A 20,210-nucleotide genomic window follows, 5' to 3' on the forward strand; every position below is an offset into this window, starting at 1 on the left:
TAGCGTTATCATGCTAGCATTTACATCAATCAAACCCTTCCATGGTATGTGTTCATGTTCATGGTCAACAAATCTAACGATTCAATACAATAAATGTTTAAATTAATCTAAATAAATTATTTTCTAGCCTGTATGTATATATACATATATATATATATATATATACGAGAAAAATAACATATTTTGTGGGAAATGCAGTAAGTCGTACTATTACGTCATTACCTTCTACGATATTGCTTTTAAATGTGATATATTCTTTTTTTAATTGCATTTAATTGCAACAAGATTACAATTTGGAGTTGGAATAAATAAAAACATATCCAAAATGGAATATTAAAATATCCATTCAACTACTAACTTGTATAAAATCATATCACTAAGTAGAGTGGTGTGGAAAAGTGTTTGTCCCGTCCCTGATTTCTTCAGATTTTTGTCACACTTAAATGTTTTAAACAAATGTAAATATTAGTCAATGACAACACAACTGAACAAAAAAATGAAAATTGTAAATGAAACTTTTTATTATTAAGGGAGAAATAAATCCAAAGCTGCATGGCCCTGTGTGGAAAAAATTATAAAGTCATTTCTAAAGCTTTGGGACTCCAACCACAGCCATCCACATTGAGAGCCATTATCCACAAATGGCCAAAACATGGAACAGTGGTGAAACCTTCTTAGGAGCGCAGCTACGACTCATCCAAGAGGTCACAAAAGACTCCACAACAACATCACCAAAGAAGCACAGGCCTCACTTGCCTCAGTTAAAGTCAGTGTTCCTGAGGAACAACCTACATGGCAAAGTTCCAAGACCAAAACCACTGCTGAACAAAAAGAACATTTGGGCTCGTCTCAATTGTGCCAGAAAACATCTTGAAGATCCCCAAGACCTTTGGGAAAATACTCTCTGGTCTGAATGTGTGTGTTCCATTACATTTCAGAAAAAGAACCTCATAGCAACAGTAAAATATGGTGGTGGTAGTGTGATGGTTTGGTACTGTTTTGCTGCGTCAGGACCTGGAAGACTTGCTGTGATAAATGGAAGCATGAATTCTGCTGAAGGAGAATGCGGAGCCGGGCGGCACAGCGGTCATGTGGTTAGCGCGCAGACCTCACAGCTAGGAAACCAGGGTTCAATTCCACCCTCGGCCATCTCTGTGTGGAGTTTGCATGTTCTCCCCGTGCATGCGTGGGTTTTCTCCGGGTACTCCGGTTTCCTCCCACATTCCAAAAACATGCTAGGTTAATTGGTGACTCCAAATTGTCCATAGGTATGAATGTGAGTGTGAATGGTTGTTTGTCTATATGTGCCCTGTGATTGGCTGGCCACCAGTCCAGGATGTACCCTGCCTCATGCCCGAAGACAGCTGGGATAGGCATAAGCAGCATAGAAAATGGTCTGTCCCATGAAATATAATAACTATTGTTGTTTTTGAAAACAAAAATAAATCACAAAATAATGGAGAGATGTGGTTTTAAATACCACACCACATGAAATTCTAAGAAAGCTAAAATATAAAAGAACAAAAATGCACGTAATGTTACGAGAAAAATGACCTATTTTGTGGGAAATGCTGTAAGTCGTACTATTACGACATTACCTACTACGGCAGTATAGTATAGTACAGTATAAACAGATATCGTTATCATGCTAGTTGTTGCAAACCCCAGCATGTTAACATTGTTAGCATGCTAATGCTAACATAGCAGCATTTTTAACAGTTTACATGGGTAGACACATACTGTATGAGCACTTAGCACAAATTGTCCATAGGTATGAATGTGAGTATGAATGGTTGTTTGTCTATATGTGCCCTGTGATTGGCTGGCGACCAGTCCAGGGTGTACCCTGCCTCACGCCCGAAGACAGCTGGGATAGGCTCCAGCATCCCCCACGACCCTCGTGAGGAAAAGCGGTAGAAAATGAATGAATGAATGAGAATGCGGAGCCATCTGTTGGTGACCTCACGCTGAAACCAAGGACAATGACAATGACAATGCAAGCAAACCAACCAGGAAGAGTCAAACACTTTTTCACACCACTGTACAAAAACTAACTATACATTATAGATTTGTTTCTATAATAAGGAAAATGCTTTTTTCCCATTTTATGGACCAATAATCCCCCAATGCAATTTAATGAAGCAGTATCCGGTACGTTTAATTCCAGCTAACAGAGTGTAAGAGAATACAAGTTGGTCATGCCACTCAGCAGCAAACTGATATTTATTCTTGTCTAATTCATTTATTTGATATCTGTGAGAGACAGCTGCAAGCCTGAGCAATCTGGCAAAAAAAACATTTTTTTTTTTACGTCAGTCAATGTGAAAATAAAAGCAAAAGAAGAAAGAAAGTGTCAAGCTAGTGACAAAGCTTCTTTCCAGAGAAGGATACAGTGTGAAGCGTTATCAAGTGCTTGGAATATAAAGTGCACGACACATTCTCCTTTACGTCTCCGCACAAAGCCAACGTCAAAGCTAAACTTTGGGAAAAATATAAATTGACCTGACATAAAACCGCTACAAAAAAAAAATGAGATGAGTGAAATGCAACAAGGACGACCATTATTGGTGGGATGAGCTAACCTGACGATACAAACGTAGTGTTAGCTTCTACATTCATTAGCTCAGCTACTTTAGCTTTGGACACAAAACGCACGGCGATTGGTGTATTTAATGCTGTAAAAAAAAAAACAAAAAAACATAAATGACTTGTGATGGGACGCATAAGCCAACTTGTGTCCTCTTTAAATGCAACTTACTGCATGCGGTCCCCAAACACACCTCCTTGGTTTCTCTGCCGTAAGATGGCGTCGTATATCTGGAGGTGGAGATACTTGCCACACCACCTGCACAGCAGACGTGGCATCTGTAAAGCTGATGACGCATTGGATTCTTACAAAAACAAACAAATAAGAGTATGCTACCGTTCGGCTATTGGTGGAGGTGTTGATAGTATTACATATTTATCATCATGCAGTAGTAATATACACTAAAATATACATCTTTCTTTACTGTGGTTCGTTGGTTCCAGACCCGACCGTGATGTCTAATTCCTCCAAGTAGGATTCCCACATGGAAGATTTTAGAGCATAAAAAACCTGCCTACAACATTCAACATATTCTTATTCTTATTATTAGAGCCCTCAAGACATGAAATAACACCCCTATAGTAGGTTTGGGCATCGTTTTAATTAGAATCTGATTCCTCATTTCTATTAGAGTTGCGAGAGAGAGTTAAAGTTTGCATGGTTTAAATGAGGGCGCTAACCACAATACTTTTTGGATGCAATTGATTTTTTTTTTATGATATGTGAATTTTTTTTGTTAATATTGCTTTTTTACAAGGTATTAGGTTTGCGAAAAATTCTTATAATCTGGGATTTTGGGAATAGAGTTCTAAATTTACAAGAATATCGTAACGTCGTAAATTTACTGGGGTAAAGTCATATAATTTACAAGAATAAAAAAAAGTAGCAACTAAGTTGTAAATTTACAAGAAAAAAAGTGCTAATACTACCTTTGCCCAAGTCACCACTTTCCATGGCTGTCTCGGGCAATGCCTGTTAGGACGGAATATTAAAATAATCGGAGATTTAGAAAACAATGTCAGAAATATATGAGAAGACCAGTAACTTTATGTAACAAGCGTTGCCTGACATGGAAGATTTTAGAGCATAGAAAACCTGCTTACAACATTCAACATATTCTTATTCTTAATATTAGAGCCTTCGAGACATGAAATAACACCCCTATAGTAGGTTTGGGCATCGAATTACATTCTGATTCCTCATTTCAATTAGAGTTGCGAACAATTCTGATGCGTTGAAAAGGTCAGGTCATAACAGTTTGCATGGTTTAAATGAGGGTGCTAACCACAATACTTTTTGGATGAAATTGGTTAATTTTATATGTGAATTTTTTTTTGTTAATATTGCTTTTTTACGACGAGGTATTAGGTTTGAGAAAAATTCTAATAATCTGGGATTTTGGGAATAGAGTTCTAAATTTACAAGAATAAAGTCGTAAATTTACTGGGGTAAAGTCATACTTTACAAGAATAAAAAAAAGTAGCAACAAAGTTGTAAATTTACAAGAAAAAAAGTGCTAATACTACCTTTGCCCAAGTCACCCCTTTTCCATGGCTGTCTCGGGCAATGCCTGTTAGGACGGAATACTAAAATAATTGGAGATTTAGAGAACAATGTCAGAAATATATGAAAAAAGACCAGTAACTTTATGTAACAAGCGTTGCCTGACAACACTATTTTTGTAAATATACAACTTTTTTTCCTCTGGAATTTACGAGATTTTTGAAAAATGTGCTCTATTTCATCCTGACACGTATGACATGTAATATAGCAACTTTGTTCTCGTAAATATACTACTTTTTTCCTCTGGAGTTTCCGACTTTGTTTTCAAAATGTCAAAATGTGTTAAATTTTCCCCTGACACGTATGACACGTAATATAACAACTTTAATTTTCGTAATTTGATTACTTTTTTCTCGTACACTTACAACACTATTTGTGTAAATATACAACTTTTTTTCTTCTGGAATTTACAACTTTGTTGTTGATGTCCGATTTTTTAAAAATGTGCTCTATTTCCCCCGACACATATGACACGTAATATAACAACTTTATTCTCGTAATTTTATGACTTTTTTCTCATAAACTTACAACATTATTCGCGTAAATATTTCTTCTTTGTTCTTGAAATATCCGATTTTTCAAAAAATGTGCTCGATTTTCCCAACATGTATGACATGTAATATAACAACTTTATTCTCGTAATTTTATGACTTTTTTCTCGTAAACTTACAACACTATTCGCGTAAATATTTGTTCTTGAAATATCCGATTTTTCAAAAAATGTGCTCGATTTCCCCGACATGTATGACATGTAATATAACAACTTTATTCTTGTAATTGTATTACTTTTTTTCTTGTCAACTTCTATAATCCTCGTAAATATACATTTTTTTTCCTCTAACATATACAACTTTGTTCTCCAAATGTCATATTTTTAAAAGTCTGCTTGATTTCCTTTCTGACACGTATAACATATAAGATTATGACTTTTTTTGTATCGTACATTTACAACTTTATTCTCATAATATTAAGACTTTTTTAATCGTACATTCACGTCATTGTCTTTTCTGAAGTTTACTACTTTTTTCTTTTACGACAATCGCATGAATTGAACTTTATTCTTTAAATTTAGATTTTTTTATGTGGCATTGAGTACACTTTCATAAAAAGATGTTTACTTTCGAAAAGTAGTATTCTTTGTTTTCTCCCATAATAATGTCGGTGTAAGCTATTTTTATTTTGTTAACACAATTCAACAGGACATAGCCCAAAGTGCTTTTATTTTGAAGGCTGTACGTGTGCTGTGTGGGTTGAGAAGGTCCCATGACTGCAAATAAATAAAGCTGGCTGGCCGTCGCCCCCTTTGGTAGCCCCCGTCCTTTATGTCCAGCCAACGTCCACATCAGCTAGCATTCCGAAACTCTCGGCTACGTTAGCGAGAGACGGACATCTGATTCAGGCGCCATTTCCATACTACGAGCGCGTGCCCTTTGCACGTTATCATCGTGTTGCAAATGTTGCACGGAGCCGACCGCTCTTTTTTTTTTATCAAGTTAAGCAAACTTTCTCAACTTCATTTGTTGGTGTTCACGACTATTTCGTCCGGTCGGCGAAGTCAGCCTCAAATCTCGAAACGCAAAGGAAAGCATTTGTCGATGCCGGGAGAATCAAAATGTTTGTTGCGGTTCACATGGATGCCCCCCCCAGACACCCCCATTGCCCAATATCATAGATACAATACAACAGGCCAAAAACACACACGTTAGCATTGAGATAGTTCCTTGTTATTGTTTTTTTTACTACTTCCTGTGGTGGCTATTGTCTCATCAATGTAGCATGACTGACACCTAGTGACCACAGTAGAATACTACATATCAACACAGCTTTTTGAATTTAGAACACTTGCTTAAATATGTATTTTTTTTACTAAGCAGCAAAGGATGATTGTATACTAATTATTTAAATTAATTGTGGCATAATTATGAAAAAATGTACAAATAAAGCCTTTTTTTTTTTTTTTTTCTCCACTGTAAAGCGTCTTTGAGTACTCTGAAAAGCGCTATACAAATAAAATGTATTATTATTATTAATTACAGTGAAGAAAATAAGTATTTGAACACCCTGCTATTTTGCTATTTCTCCCACTTAGAAATCATGGAGGGGTCTGAAATTTTCATCGTAGGTGCATGTCCACTGTGAGAGAGATAAACTAAAAAGAAAAATCCAGAAATCACAATGCATGATTTTTTAACAATTTATTTGTGTGATACAGCTGCAAATAAGTATTTGAACACCTGAGAAAATGAATGTTAATATTTGGTACAGTAGCCTTTGTTTGCTATTACAGAGGTCAAACGTTTCCTGTAGTTTTTCACCAGGTTTGCACACACTGCAGGAGGGATCTTGGCCCACTCCTCCACACAGATCTTCTCTAGATCAGTCAGGTTTCTGGGCTGTCGCTGAGAAACACGGAGTTTGAGCTCCCTCCAAAGATTTTCGATTGGGTTCAGGTCTGGAGACTGGCTGGGCCATGCTAGAACCTTGATATGCTTCTTACGGAGCCACTCCTTGGTTTTCCTGGCTGTGTGCTTCGGGTCGTTGTCGTGTTGGAAGACCCAGCCACGACCCATCTTCAATGCTCTGACAGAGGGAAGGAGGTTGTTCCCCAAAATCTCACAATACACGGCCCCAGTCATCCTCTCTTTAATGCAGTGCACTCGTCCTGTCCCATGTGCAGAAAAACACCCCCAAAGCATGATGCTACCACCCCCATGCTTCACAGTAGGGATGGTGTTCTTCGGATTGTACTCTTCATTCTTCTTCCTCCAAACACGCTTATTGGAATTATGACCAAAAAGTTCTATTTTGGTCTCATCTGACCATAAAACTTTCTCCCATGACTCCTCTGTATCATCCAAATGGTCATATGCAAACTTAAGACGGGCCTTGACATGTGCTGGTTTAAGCAGGGGAACCTTTCGTGCCATGCATGATTTCACATCATGACGTCTTAGTGTATTACCTACAGTAACCTTGGAAACGGTGGTCCCAGCTCTTTTCAGGTCATTGACCAAGTCCTGTCGTGTAGTTCTGGGCTGATTCCTCACCTTTCTTAGAATCATTGAGACCCCACGAGGTGATATCTTGCATGGGGCTCCACTCCGATTGAGATTGACCGTCATGTTTAGCTTCTTCCATTTTCTAATGATAGCTCCAACAGTGGACCTTTTTTCACCAAGCTGCTTGGTAATTGCTCCGTAGCCCTTTCCAGCCTTGTGGAGGTGTACAATTTTGTCTCTGGTGTCTTTGGACAGCTCTTTGGTCTTCGCCATGTTACAAGTTAAAGTCTTACTGATTGTATGGGGTGGACAGGTGTCTTTATGCAGCTAACGACCTCAAACAGGTGCATCTGATTCAGGATGATACATGGAGTGCAGGTGGACTTCTAATGGGCAGACTAACAGGTCTTTCAGGGTCAGAATTCTAGATAATACACAGGTGTTCAAATACTTATTTGCAGCTGTATCACACAAATAAATTGTTAAAAAATCATGCATTGTGATTTCTGGATTTTTCTTTTTAGTTTATCTCTCTCACAGTGGACATGCACCTACGATGAAAATTTCAGACCCCTCCATGATTTCTAAGTGGGAGAAATAGCAAAATAGCAGGGTGTTCAAATACTTATTTTCTTCACTGTAAGCCGATGCCTGGTTGTCTCTGCAGTTAAGTAAACAAACTGCTGCTGTAGAATTAGGCAGCCGCCGGTAGGTCCATGATTTTTATCTACTGTATTATGGCGCATGCAAGCTCCATAGTCGTCTAAATTGTAAACATAAAATGAAAAAATAAAATAAAATAATAAAAAAAGTTTTGCACTTTGCAGGACGCCATGGCTTTCCAAGGATTGTCACCGTCGCCGTTAAAGAGGACACAAGCCAGCATTGAAGCTCACACTCACCACCTTCTGCTCTTCATCATCATCATCATGGCCGCCTGATGATGATGATGATGATGATGATGATGATGATGACGGAGGCCTGCATAAGAGACACGGAGCGAGGCCAGCAGTGCTTCCATTCATTCCTGCGGTGCTCCGAAATGGTGAGGAAGAAAGGCGAATGTCCTAAGAGGTCTCCATCATGCGTATATCCTCGCTTTCTGTGCCGTCATCCTTCATCCACCGCGCCGCGCTCATCCACCGTCCGGCTTCTATACGACGCCTGCTGGGGAACTCCGACACCTGCTGGGAGGAGAACGCATCAGGAAGTGGTTGGTCACCTTAGCGGGCAGCTTGGGGTTGGACAAACAGGCAGGGAAGGGAGGAGGCGCCATTTGTACCAAGGAAGTCTTTCAATTATCACAATAAAATCTCAATATTGGGAGAATAATAATAATAATAATAATAATAATAATAATAATAATAATAATAATAATAGAATAATATTACAAAACTAAAGTCTTAATGCTATGGAAAACCATCCATCCTTTTTCTATGCCGCTTATCCTCACTCGGGAGGATGCTGGAGCCTATCCCAGCTGACTTTGGACAAGTCCAGGTACACCCTGGACTGGTCGCCAGCCAATTGCAAGGCAATATCCAGTATTTATAACATTACAAAAAATAGTAATCCTGTGGGAAAAAAAATCAAAAATATTACAAAAATAAATTCTTATCGTTAATAATAAAAGGCGGTAGTTTAAATCCTAATTTTACTAATATGAAGTCAAACTAATCGTTACAAGAAAAAAAACACTGTAATTTTCCAACTACAAAAAAAGTCATAATGTTCCATAAACAATAGAAATAGAAAAAAAGTCACAAAGTTATGTTTATTTTCATGACAAAAATATAGCATGGCATAGATGGCAAAATGGATAGCATCGGGACGAATAAGTCTTTAATACAGGGGTCTCAAACACGCGGCCCACGGGCCAAATGTGGCCCGCAGGACACTAGTTTGAGGCCCCCGCCTTGATATGAAAGTTTAATGTTAGTGCGGCCCGCGCAAGTTTGATATGGATGCTGTATGGTATCATGTACCCAGAAAAAATTATTACGTTTGATTAATGTTCATGTTAAAGGTTAAATAACTGTTAATAGTTATCCTCCCTATCTGTGTGGAAGTGGTAAGCCTATCCGAGCTGTCTTCGGGCGAGAGGCGGGGTACACCCTGGACTGGTGGCCAGCCAATCACAGGGCACATATAGACAAACAACCATTCACACTCACATTCATACCTATGGACAATTTTGGAGTCGCCAATTAACCTAGCATGTTTTTGGAATGTGGGAGGGAACCGGAATACCCAGAGAAAACCCACGCATGCACGGGGAGAACATGCAAACTCCACACAGAAATGGCCAAGGGTGGAATTGAACCCTGGTCTCCTAGCTGTGAGGTCTGCGCGCTAACCACTCGACCTCAATTATATCAATTTTATTTTACGGCCGTGGAAACGCACTTGGAAAAAGGTGCAAATATGGCTATCAAATAGCTGACTGGTTTGCAGGACGCCCCTGTGGAAATGGCGGTGAAGGATTAGGCATCAGTTGCCTTGTTAGAGGATTATAACCGCGATTATGTAAGCGCTCTCCGCCTCTTCAACATTTCCCCCGCTAGCACTTGGGACAGATGGCTTGTGTCATCAAAACACAAATAAAAAAGCTCCTAATGATGAATGTGAGGTGAAAGCAGAGAACGACGCCACCTCGCTTCCAGCAGGCTAGGCTACATTCCTGGGAGGCCAGTCTTGCAAACAGCCCCCCCCCCCTCAGGCAGCGAGGCAAGCAGCGGGGGCCCAACGCAGGGGGAAAAGGAATCACCATTCAGAGGCTCATTAATTAACCGAGGGAATCCGCACTTTGGAGTTGAGTGGGCTTCTCACGCGTATGCAAAGTTTAGAGACACTTTCCCATTCTATTGGATGAAAAGATGGCTGCAAACTTTGGACAGCAATGTTTCTTCGAGCCACACTGCAAACTGCTGGAACTAAATCAGAGGTGTCCAAACTGTGGCTCGGGAGCCATTTGTGGTCCATGGCACAGTCTAAAACTAGAATTGAACAAGAAATCTCAAAAAACACAAAAATGTAAAAATAGATGTAATTTCATAAAAAATAAAGATAAATAAGATTAAATAAAATTAAATTAAAATTTAAAAAAAGTTGCATTCTACTGAAAATATTTTTTATAATTTTTTTTAATTTATTTATTAAAAAGTTTATTATTTATTAAAATTTAAAAATTCATTATTTATATATACAAATATTTTTTTACATAATGAAATTTCAGCAACATAGAGTCAAATAAAAAATACAAATTTTATAAAAAAATTATATATTGTTTTAAAGTGATAGTATGAGAAACAAAATAATGAATAAAGTTGACAGTTTTGGAAAATTTGGTTGGGGAAAAAGTTATAATATTATGGAGATAAAGTCAAAATATTACAGGAATTAAGTCATAGTTACAAATAGATTTAAAAGATGGAATTTGAAATTGCAAAATAAAAAACAGCTGTAAAAATAAATAAAATAAAAATGTAAACACAAAATACTTGTAATGTGAGGAAAAATAACAATTAAATAGAGTTGAAATCTATAATCGTAGTATAACATTTTTTTTTAATTTAGGTTGGGGAAAAAGTTATAATATTAGTACAATAAAATCAACAAGAAAATGTCCAAAGATTATTCAACAAAACAGATATATATATATATATAACTTCTTAGCATAATTACATGTGTTGCTTTACAGCAAACACATATCAGAGTGGCAAAGTCACATCCTGTAATTTTTCACTAATGAGGCCCTTGCTAAAAAAACGTTTGTACACCCCTGACCTAAACGATGATTGCCATTTTTTATAGCTCAATAGTGCCATCTTGTGCCCGTGAGTGAGCATTGCAGCTATCTGACAGCCACGTAGACCTGCTACTCACCGCATGCCAGGCACCAACACTCACTTGTGGTGAAGAGCTGTGGGCTTCTTTGGGGTCCAGCCTGCAGTTTGTGCCGTTGCTGGTCTGCAGCGGGTTACTGCATGCAACACTTTTACACCGAGCCTCGTGTTCCCTCACTCTGCGCTTCAAGGCCTCCAGCTCGCTGTGGAAGACTTCCAAGTAGACTTCTTGTCCTTCCTGCACAAGGGCGGCAACGACAGACATGTCATCATCGCGGCGACACGGCTGTGAGCAGGGGAAGCGGCTTTTACTTTGGCTTTTTGGAAGAACTGCCTGAAGCAGCCTCTGGGGTCCTGCCCAGAGTTTGACGCCATCTCCAGGATGAACTGCATGGCGACAGCTTGGTGCGCCACCTGCTCCATCAGCGCTTCTTTCTGCGGGAAACGTCAACGTGTTTCAATGCTGCTCGCAGTCGGAATTAGCCATTATCGTTTACCCCTTCCTGCTGGAGACGGATGCACCATAAAAATAGGTAGTTGGCCGTCTCGTCACAGATGAGCTGAGGCTTCTCGGCCAGGAATCGCTGACTGTCGTCCCATCGCCGCAACATGCCTGATAGACAGATATAGATACAGTAGATACAGCACCTCGATAGCCGTACAACATAGTACAAACTGTGTGACTTACCAAAGTGCCTGAGCTCTTGTTCATACTTTTGCACAAAGGTCTTGCACTGATCCACCTCTGCCGGTTGATTTTGGACATTGATGATACTCTGGTGGACAAAGACCACATTGACTCCATTAAAACATTTCATACTATAAAACGCCAACTTGTCCATAGGTATGACTGTGAGTGTGAATGGTTGTTTGTCTATATGTGCCCTGTGATTGGCTGGCGACCAGTCCAGGGTGTACCCCGCCTCTTGCTGAAAAGACAGCTAGGATAGGCTCCAGCAAAACCCCTGCGACCCTCGTGAGGAAAAAGCGGTAGAAAATGAATGAATGAATGAAAACGCCAAATTGTCCATAGGTATGAATGTGAGTGTGAATGGTTGTTTGTCTATATGTGCCCTGTGATTGGCTGGCCACCAGTCCAGGGTGTACCCTGCCTCTCGCCAAAAAGACAGCTGGGATAGGCTCCAGCACCCTCCGCTACACTTGTGAGGATAAGCGGTAGAAAATTAATGAATGAATTATTATTATTTATCATAGCACATTTTGTATTGTAATGTATATTTACTTTTGCATTATTTATTTTAATGTATTCATATTATTATTTAAATGTATATGTATTTTTTAATACAAGTTTAATAAAGTATACAACCTCTTTTTTTATTTTATGTTTTTGTAATGTTTTATGATAGTACATATTACATTGTTTTTTTGTTTTTTTTATTTTTATTACATATTACATTGTAATATCTATACATAGTTAATTAAGTAGTTTTTATCAGGGGGAAAACATTTTTTGAAATTACTAGATTTTAAATGTTTTATTATAATACCTGTTGTCCTTTAATGTAAAACAGTGCAGTGCATTGTTTTAATACTTGAATACTATATTTTCCATTTACATAGAATAATTATTCTAGTTGCATGTTCCTTATCTTCTTTTGTCTATTCCATCTGTTTTAATTGTCTTGTGTAAAAAAATTTATTCATATCCCCACTAAATGCCATAGCCCAAATGGATGCCTGGTACTCTCTGCAGTTGAGCAAATGAGCACAATTTGGGTATTTATGACTGGTGCTACCTTATCAAAAACGTCCCAACTCCCGGCGACCCCGAGCACGGGTCCGCGGCCCGGCTGCTGCCCTCCTCCCAGCATGCTCTCCTTGCGCCGCCACTCCTCCTCCGTGTGTGTTAGCTCTGTGGGACAGGCCTGCGTGCGGGCACGCTCCTGCTCCAGGGACTCGGAGCAGTGGACCCTCAAAGAGCACAGGCGCTCCTGGGCTTCGGCCAGCATCCAGCTGGACACGATGGAGGTCTTCACACAGCGCTGCTGGCTCTGGCAGAGGGACGCCATGGCGCAGTCACATGATGATGCTGGTGTCTGCACAAGGGAACGCACATGAACACATGGTCCCATCATGCATCTGTCTCTGTCTCGGCTAGTAACAACAGCTGACTGAATCATCAGAGTATTTTGGGACTCAGCTTTTATGACCTCTATAGACCAACCATGCTTTAAGGAGGAGATTGAGAGGACTAAAAATACTATATTATTCAACACAGCCAGCCAGTAGAGCTGCTGTCTGGAAATATGTGGGACCTGAGGGACTCACTGAGGGATGCAAGCCCAAAATAGACCACCACAGAATGTCATAAGAGAGAAAGATATGCCTTTATTAGTCCCACTTTTCAGGGAAATCTACTGCAATCAGTCATGCAATCTATTATAACTTTATTTGTACTGTGTCACAACACAGCCAGGCTACGCCAACCTAATTAGCTCGCTTTTAGTGTCGTTTAGCTTCCGAGAAATAAAAAAATCAAAGTGTCCAAAGTCTGAGCTACCTACCTGCTGAATGGGGCTCACGCTGCCACAGCCTGCCGCCGTCCAAAGCGGATCACTGTCGGGCTGCGCGTCGTTGTTGCTCCGCCACTCCATCGCTGCTCAGCTAGCAGCCAGCTAGCTAGCCTCGCCTTAAAATGTCAAAAACAGCGTTGCCCCGTAAACGATTCACTCATGCGGGTCGCCAGTGTGGGGAACTCCGCTCCCCAGTGCCACAATTTCAGTGTGGGAGGAAATAGGTCAAAACAGCTGCTGGAGCAGTAAATAACGACAACGACGGCAGCAACAACAACAACAACATGAAGTTCACTGCTACTCGCTTGTGTCACTCTTAAAATGGGACGGGACAAACAGCAGTTCATAGTTATCCGTTCCACGTGTTTCTCCTCTAATAGTAACGGCACAAAATTGACAACTCATTCACTTCAATGTTATTGTGTATGAAAAGCGTTTCTTTCACGTCTTCCATGTCCTTTGCCTTTTGTGTAATTTTTCTCAATCAATTTTCTCAGCCCAATCAGGTATCGGAACAAAAGTTTTGGAAGAGGGCCAAAGAAAGGAATTTCAGCGTGTCCATTTTGAAGGAAAAGTACAACTCTTACACCTTTTCCATCTTGAATATATTTACGTATACATACTATTAAATGACAAATAGCTTCATTATCATACACATATTGATATATGCCTTGTACTACATGGCCTCTAACCTCATTAATGTCAATGTTTGTCTGTAAGTAAAACCATACACTCTGGCTCATATATATTTGTTTTACAATGAATATTGCAATAAATATTAGCCATTATGTTTCGCTGTTTTTTAATCTATTGAATCAAGTAGAAGTGTGTTGTTGTTATGACGTAGCCCAACCGAATGATGGCGGTAGTGGACTTTGAACAAGCATGACACGCTTTTTTAAAGACCAGGAAGTATCTTACTATTAAAATGTCCTAGTCCTTGACTTGCAAGGCAAGCCACTCTGAGAAACTAGTAGTGTAATAGTAACAGTAGTGTATTAAAATTATGTTATTATGAAAGTCTTGTTAATATTATTTTGTTTATATTGTTTGAATTGGTTTTGAGTGAGACTATATTCTTGAATCAACGAATGAAGGTGGGATTTCCAAATAATCTGTTGCCTTACGATAAAATCCAGGGCACAATTTTGATAAAATATCTTCCGACTGGACTCAAAAAAGTAGCAGTAGCTCAACCTAACAGCGAGAAAACGCTAACGGTGAGTGTTTTTAAGTCAGTAACACGAAAAAGTACATGCACATTCGTTTTGTTCGACATTTATGCCCTAGCGTTCAAGCATCAAACCAATAGTTTTTTTTTTATTTGGCACTAGGTGTGAGCTAGCTAAAATGGGTCGGACCAGCTCACAGGTAGACCCTCCATGTTAGTCGCTTTTACCTTTTAAAACACTAATGGTTGAACTAATACAACATTGGCGCTGCAACGAATGTCGTCACAGTTTGAGTTCATCTCGTTATTTGTAATGTTTGCGAGCACAGCGTGAAGGCTGGTTCCACCTTTTGACCATAAGGGGGCGTTAGAGGATAAAGTAAAATGGCGGCGCCTACTTTCCAATTTGAGCGGTCCATAACAGCAAGGAGAATGGGGAAGAGGCTCCCATAATACACCGTAGTCACGTCTTTGTAAAGTGCTGCACACGGTCAACTTTAGCATATGACTCTATGGTTGTAAGCACGACGTCATCCTGTATTTGAGCACTGGTTATGGAGAATCCTAGCCAAATATTTGTGTTTTAATATTTCCTACAGAATGACAGCAAGTAAACACCATCCTGTGGACCAAAATGAGCTGTACAACTCCAGAGGCAAAGGGTTTGTATCCCATTGTGATGAATAGTTTTTTTTTAACATCTAATCCTATTGACGTGTATGTAAATGTGGTGCCTGTGTCACTGTAAAGCCTGAAGTATATATGATAAGAATGTACGAGGCCACACGGCTATGAAAAAAAACTCTCCAGGCTCCAAACCAAAGAGGGTAATTCATATGCAAACATTGCAGTCTGCAAGTGCTCTTAATCGTCTCTTCAGCGTGTTGCAATGGCACCTGTTGAAAGGTTCACCCAGCACCTACGACCAACACAAAAGGCCAGAGGAGAGAAGTACTTGTTGAGGAATGCTATGGCATCTTTCCAGTTGGGGCTCCGCTCAACCACTCGGCGGACCCTCTCTGCCAAGTCACACTGATGCTGTTCTGGTGGCTGTAGTGACACCGAATGCCTCTTTTAGACACTTGATCTCTGTGTTGCCTTTATTTTGGCAGCTCCCTGGCAACCAAGCGGTCGAGAGCAGCCCGTGCGCTGAATTTCATAGCTGTGGAAGTGTGACTTGTATTGTTTTGTGTGTCATTTTGCTCCCAATTATCCAAACTATGTACATGACTAATAGGTTAATATACTTTATTGTCGTACACGTGTAAAAAGAAGTTAATAATTTCTAAGCACATGTAGATACGGAAAAAGTTACTGGTTTGTGATAAATGTGATGAAGCGTTATATTAGTATCAACTTCAATATTTGACCTTTTTAAATAATCTTTTATCATGACTTTATTCCCATAATATTGTAATGTTTCCCCGACCTAATTTTCCAACAAATAAAACTAACATTACAACTTCACAAAAAAAAACATTAAAAAAAATATATTTCAACATTACCAGTCCAGGGTGTACACCACCTCTTGGCCAAAGTCAGCCGGGATAGGCTCCAGCATACCCCCCCCCCCCCCCCCCCCGTAGTGGATGGATTTCAACTATATGCTGCTAAAATAACATGTTATTTCCTACTCATATTACAAGTTTATTCTCATAAAAATTGTGACTTTTTTTTTCCTCCTTAGAATGACTTTTTTCTATTAATAGTTTAACTTTATTCTCCTAAAATTGCTTACCCCCTCCCCTTTGTGCTGCTACTATTTTAACTTTTTGCTTGTAAATTGTCTTCTCACAATTCCCGCAATATTTTTACTTCATCCCCATAACATTGTAACTTTTTGCTCAACCCAATTATTTTTTCTTGTAATATTAAATTTTTTAAACTACATTTTTGCTTAATATTTTGACTTTATTCTTGTAAAATTAGTGCAAATATTTCAATTTTTGCTATTATTTTTTTAGTCTTCTTGTTAAATACACTTTAAGAATGTTCCGTGAATAAAAAAAAAATTGCCCGGGCTGCAAATAACCCGAGCCCTGCATTTTGGACACCCCTGGTTGAAGGGGATGCAAGAGGCTGCAGCATGGGGGGAAGGGGGGGGGAGGGTCTTCGCTGGGCCTGCTTTCCCAGGCTGTGCACCAGGAAGGCATTTTTTTTAACACCATCATGACGAACGCGTAGCCCTTTCCTGGGGAAATCCGAGACAAAATCGAGAGGGGCCGCTGCTGCCGGGGAGGGTGCGGAGAACAGGAAAGCAAGCCCTGGGAAGGAGGTAGGGGGTGCAGCAGGTACGGTGGTGCGGCGTCGGAAAGGAGATGCGGCGGAGACAGAAAGCACAGATAGACGTGTACAAATCCATGGAATGCAGAGCGAATGGCAGGTTCCCCCTACAGCCCGACTACCTCAGCTGTTAATCCCACGTTATGGCGGCTCTTCTACGCCCGTTAAAGCACGTAGCGCCTTTTGACTATCACGTTACCCGCATCGTGTTACCATGTCGGTTACTGCAAAAAGCAAGACACGGTGACTGAGTTGAGATTAGCGTGTTTGCAGCTAAGTCCCATTCGGAAAGCTATCTGGTGTCTCCGGCGATATACCCGACTCCCATTCGTTTTGGCTCCCTGACAGGTTGAGAGGGGTCAGGGGTCAGAGTGAAACCCCAGCTCACGTGTGTGTGTGTGTGTGTGTGTGCTTCCACACAGGTCTCGACCCGGCTGTGCTGGGAGAGCAGCTCTTCCATCTGTGGAGCTGCTTGGATCTGAAGACGGTGAGAGTCGCCTTGGCACGTCAAGTATTTACCCAAGGTGCAGTCGATAGGGGGATGATGAAAAAGTTGCACCTAAAGGAAGCTAGTGTGTGCGCTAATGAGGAAAGCAGAGTGGCTGTCAGTAGGAAGGAAGGAATTTGCACTGAATGAACTTGAGATGTGTGTGAGGAGGATATTGAGTGAATGACATCTGCTGGGCAAATTAGGAGGCAGCAGCCAGACATTCTCACACAGATATTATTTTCTCCTGAAGGAAGTTTCTAAAGCCAAAGTTTACATTCTTAAGTCGGGACCCGTATATGTATGTCCCCCTTGGCTTACAGTATGCGCGGTGTGTGTGTCTGCTTGGACCATCATTGCTAGAAAGTCACTAGAAAGCATATACATATGTGTGTGTGTATATGTATGTATGTATATGTATATATATATATATATATATATATATATATATATATATATATACATTTGTGTGTATATGTATATATATATGTGTGTGTGTAAATTGAACTAAAAATAAAATAATATAATATAATAAAAAATAATAATATAACAATAATAATATAAAATATTATTATGTAAAAACAAAACCCTAATTAAAGTAAATCAAGGCTGGCTTAAAATGGTACGCACTTTTTTTTTTTTAACATTCTTCTTCACATTGCAGTACTTTTTCTTTTTTTATTGACTGTTATACTGAGTGGTTAGCGCGCAGGCCACACAGCTAGGAGACCCGAGTTTGAGTCCACCCTCGGCCATCTCTGTGTGGAGTTTGCATTTTTCTCCCCGTGCATGCGTGGGTTTTTTCCTCCCACATTCCAAAAAACATGCTAGGTTGAATGTGAGTGTGAATGGTTGTTTGTCTATATGTGCCCTGTGATTGGCTGGCCACCAGTCCAGGGTGTACCCCGCCTCTCGCCTGAAGACAGCTGGGATAGGCTCCAGCAACATCGTAAGGAGAAGCGGTCTAAAATGAATGTTGTACTGAGCAGCCGGAACAGAGACCACTTTTTGCACTACATTATAATAAGTCTTATTTGCAGTTCTATGGTTATTACCACACTTTTTCTCTTTGCTATCACCGGTACCCGTCTACGGCAGTATCTCATAAAGCCCCAAGGATTGTCTTGCATATGGGTTCAGTTCTTTGTTGAGGGTCCTCTGTATGCTGACATTTCATATTGAAATGTTGAAAACAATAGCGCCACAGTCTAAATGAGAGACCTACAAAATGCAAATGACCCCCCCCCCGGCCCCCTCCACTTCACATTTGCCCTCTCGTATCTCAGCTCACATCTCGCCTTCCTTCCATCTGTGTTTTTTCCCCCCACAGCTACATTTGGCAGCCCAGAAGGGGTTTTCAGACCTCCAAAATGATCCCCTGGAGGCCTTCCTAACAATCCTGGAGAGCTGTCCGGGCAAACAGAAGGGGCGGAGCCACACCTTGGGGGCCCACATCCTCAAGGAATTCCAGAGCTGGCTGAAGGAACATCCTCAGGTCCAAGAGAGTACCTGCAGGCCGTTTCACATCATGCACCCCTGTCCTCTACTCACAATGTCTACCCTTTATATCCATACCCCGGAAAATACATTGACCCGCTTTCTTTTTTTTGTTTACATTTGATGTATTTATTCTTCATTTGTTTACATTTCTTTTGCAGCCCATTTCTATTTGTTTTCCTGCACCACAGGTTACCCTGAGTTCACTTCCAAAGCAGCAAGCAACAGCCCTCCAGCATCGGGCTCTTCATCTTCTCACTGACACCCAGACCAGCTTTGTGGAGGGTCTCATAAATACCTACCAGTTGACCACCCTGCACCCCGACACCCTGCGGCTGCACGTCATGAGGCTGCTTTCGCTGAAATGCTACAAAGAGGCTAGTGCCATGTCTCCATTCCTTCGTGTGGTCTGCACATCAGCAGTTGTATTCACAATGTCGCACACCCGTCATGTCATTGTGTCCTCCAGGCGGCGGTGCTGGGCGCAAAGCTGAACTTGCACAATGAGCTGAATCTGGAGGAGGTGAGGAGCGAGTCGTGCTTCGGTAAATGTCCACACCTAACTTCAAAGTGTTTGCCAAATCTTGCCCGTCCAGGTATGCGTCCCGCTCATCGTTCAGGACAAGCTGGCCCTGGCGGAGAACTACGTCGCGGGGCACGATCATCTTGAACGGCAGCTTGTGGCCCTGCTTGACTCCTGGTGCCACCCCTGCTTCTCTGTGGAAGACATGATCACAAAGTAAGGAGCGTCTTTTGCGGACTCATCCCAGATCTGTTCCCTTAACGGACGCTTGGCGTGCTTCCTCAGGCGCTTTCCCCAGCTTTCCATGTCCAAGCGCTGCCTGAGTCAGATCCAGCCCAAAATGCTGAAGAAGCACATCTTGCGACTTGCGGAGAAATTTAACATCGATCAGGGTGCGTCGTAATTGTGTAGCTTTATCATAATCATGAAGGCAATAGGGGATAACTGTCATGTCCATGGCAGGGCTGTGTCCCAATGCCCTGCACAAGAGGAGGCAGGACACACTTCGATTCCTTATGTACAAGAGGTTTGTGGAGGTAAGGCTTTTTCTTTGGCCTGGCAAGCCTTCCATGCCTCACCCTATCCAAAGGAGGACTGGATTGGTTAATGTCAACACTAATGGTTGCCTATTCTCAGGGCATTTAAGCAATGGCAACTGGAATCTTAGAAGACGTTTCTCTCTCACCCGAGCAGGCAGACTAGTGTTGTCCTACCTCGTATG

The 20,210-nt window shown here is 40.8% G+C and overlaps 2 protein-coding genes across 4 annotated transcripts in view; one reads left to right on the forward strand and one right to left on the reverse strand.

Moving 5' to 3' along the window:
• Positions 1–307: 307 nt before the first annotated feature.
• cdc37l1 (cell division cycle 37-like 1) lies at positions 308–13,847 on the reverse strand. Of its 2 annotated transcripts, none has more exons than XM_078799075.1 (8): positions 13,520–13,847; positions 12,752–13,051; positions 11,683–11,770; positions 11,492–11,607; positions 11,307–11,429; positions 11,059–11,232; positions 8,052–8,333; positions 308–2,845 (listed from the first exon to the last, which is right to left on the reverse strand). In XM_078799075.1, the coding sequence occupies exons 1-7, from the start codon at positions 13,607–13,609 to the stop codon at positions 8,217–8,219; spliced, it is 1,008 nt and encodes a 335-aa protein (XP_078655201.1). In that variant the 5' UTR covers positions 13,610–13,847; the 3' UTR covers positions 308–2,845; positions 8,052–8,216. The 2 variants fall into 2 exon arrangements, with proteins under 2 accessions (XP_078655201.1, XP_078655200.1); XM_078799074.1 differs by having other exon boundaries at positions 8,052–8,336.
• Positions 13,848–14,673: 826 nt separating this feature from the next.
• The window catches only part of LOC131106878 (notch-regulated ankyrin repeat-containing protein A), a 66,573-nt gene continuing 61,036 nt past the window's right edge, over positions 14,674–20,210 (forward strand). Inside the window, exons 1-9 of one of the 2 annotated variants that reach the window (XM_058056361.2) lie at positions 14,674–14,748; positions 15,299–15,361; positions 17,405–17,469; positions 18,800–18,964; positions 19,158–19,343; positions 19,436–19,489; positions 19,563–19,705; positions 19,775–19,881; positions 19,952–20,025. In XM_058056361.2, the coding sequence (XP_057912344.2) occupies positions 15,334–15,361; positions 17,405–17,469; positions 18,800–18,964; positions 19,158–19,343; positions 19,436–19,489; positions 19,563–19,705; positions 19,775–19,881; positions 19,952–20,025 (822 nt within the window). In that variant the 5' untranslated portion in view covers positions 14,674–14,748; positions 15,299–15,333. Of the gene's footprint in view, positions 14,749–15,298; positions 15,362–17,404; positions 17,470–18,799; positions 18,965–19,157; positions 19,344–19,435; positions 19,490–19,562; positions 19,706–19,774; positions 19,882–19,951; positions 20,026–20,210 lie in introns of those variants that run through there. The other variant, XR_013630347.1, reaches the window with a different exon arrangement.

This window comes from Doryrhamphus excisus, linkage group LG19 (genome assembly GCF_037039965.1).
Source record: "Doryrhamphus excisus strain RoL-2023G ecotype Guam linkage group LG19, RoL_Dexc_Guam_v1.1, whole genome shotgun sequence".
Taxonomy (NCBI): Eukaryota; Metazoa; Chordata; class Actinopteri; order Syngnathiformes; family Syngnathidae; genus Doryrhamphus; species Doryrhamphus excisus.

Coding starts and splice junctions, on each gene's coding strand:
- cdc37l1 (XM_078799074.1), bottom strand. CDS start 13,609: ATGGAGTGGCGGAGCAACAACGACGCGCAGCCCGACAGTGATCCGCTT. Junction 11,233..11,306: donor AGTTCTTCCAAAAAGCCAAA/GTAAAAGCCGCT, acceptor GCCCTTGTGCAG/GAAGGACAAGAAGTCTACTT. Junction 8,337..11,058: donor CCCACAGCTCTTCACCACAA/GTGAGTGTTGGT, acceptor TTCTCCTCCCAG/CAGGTGTCGGAGTTCCCCAG.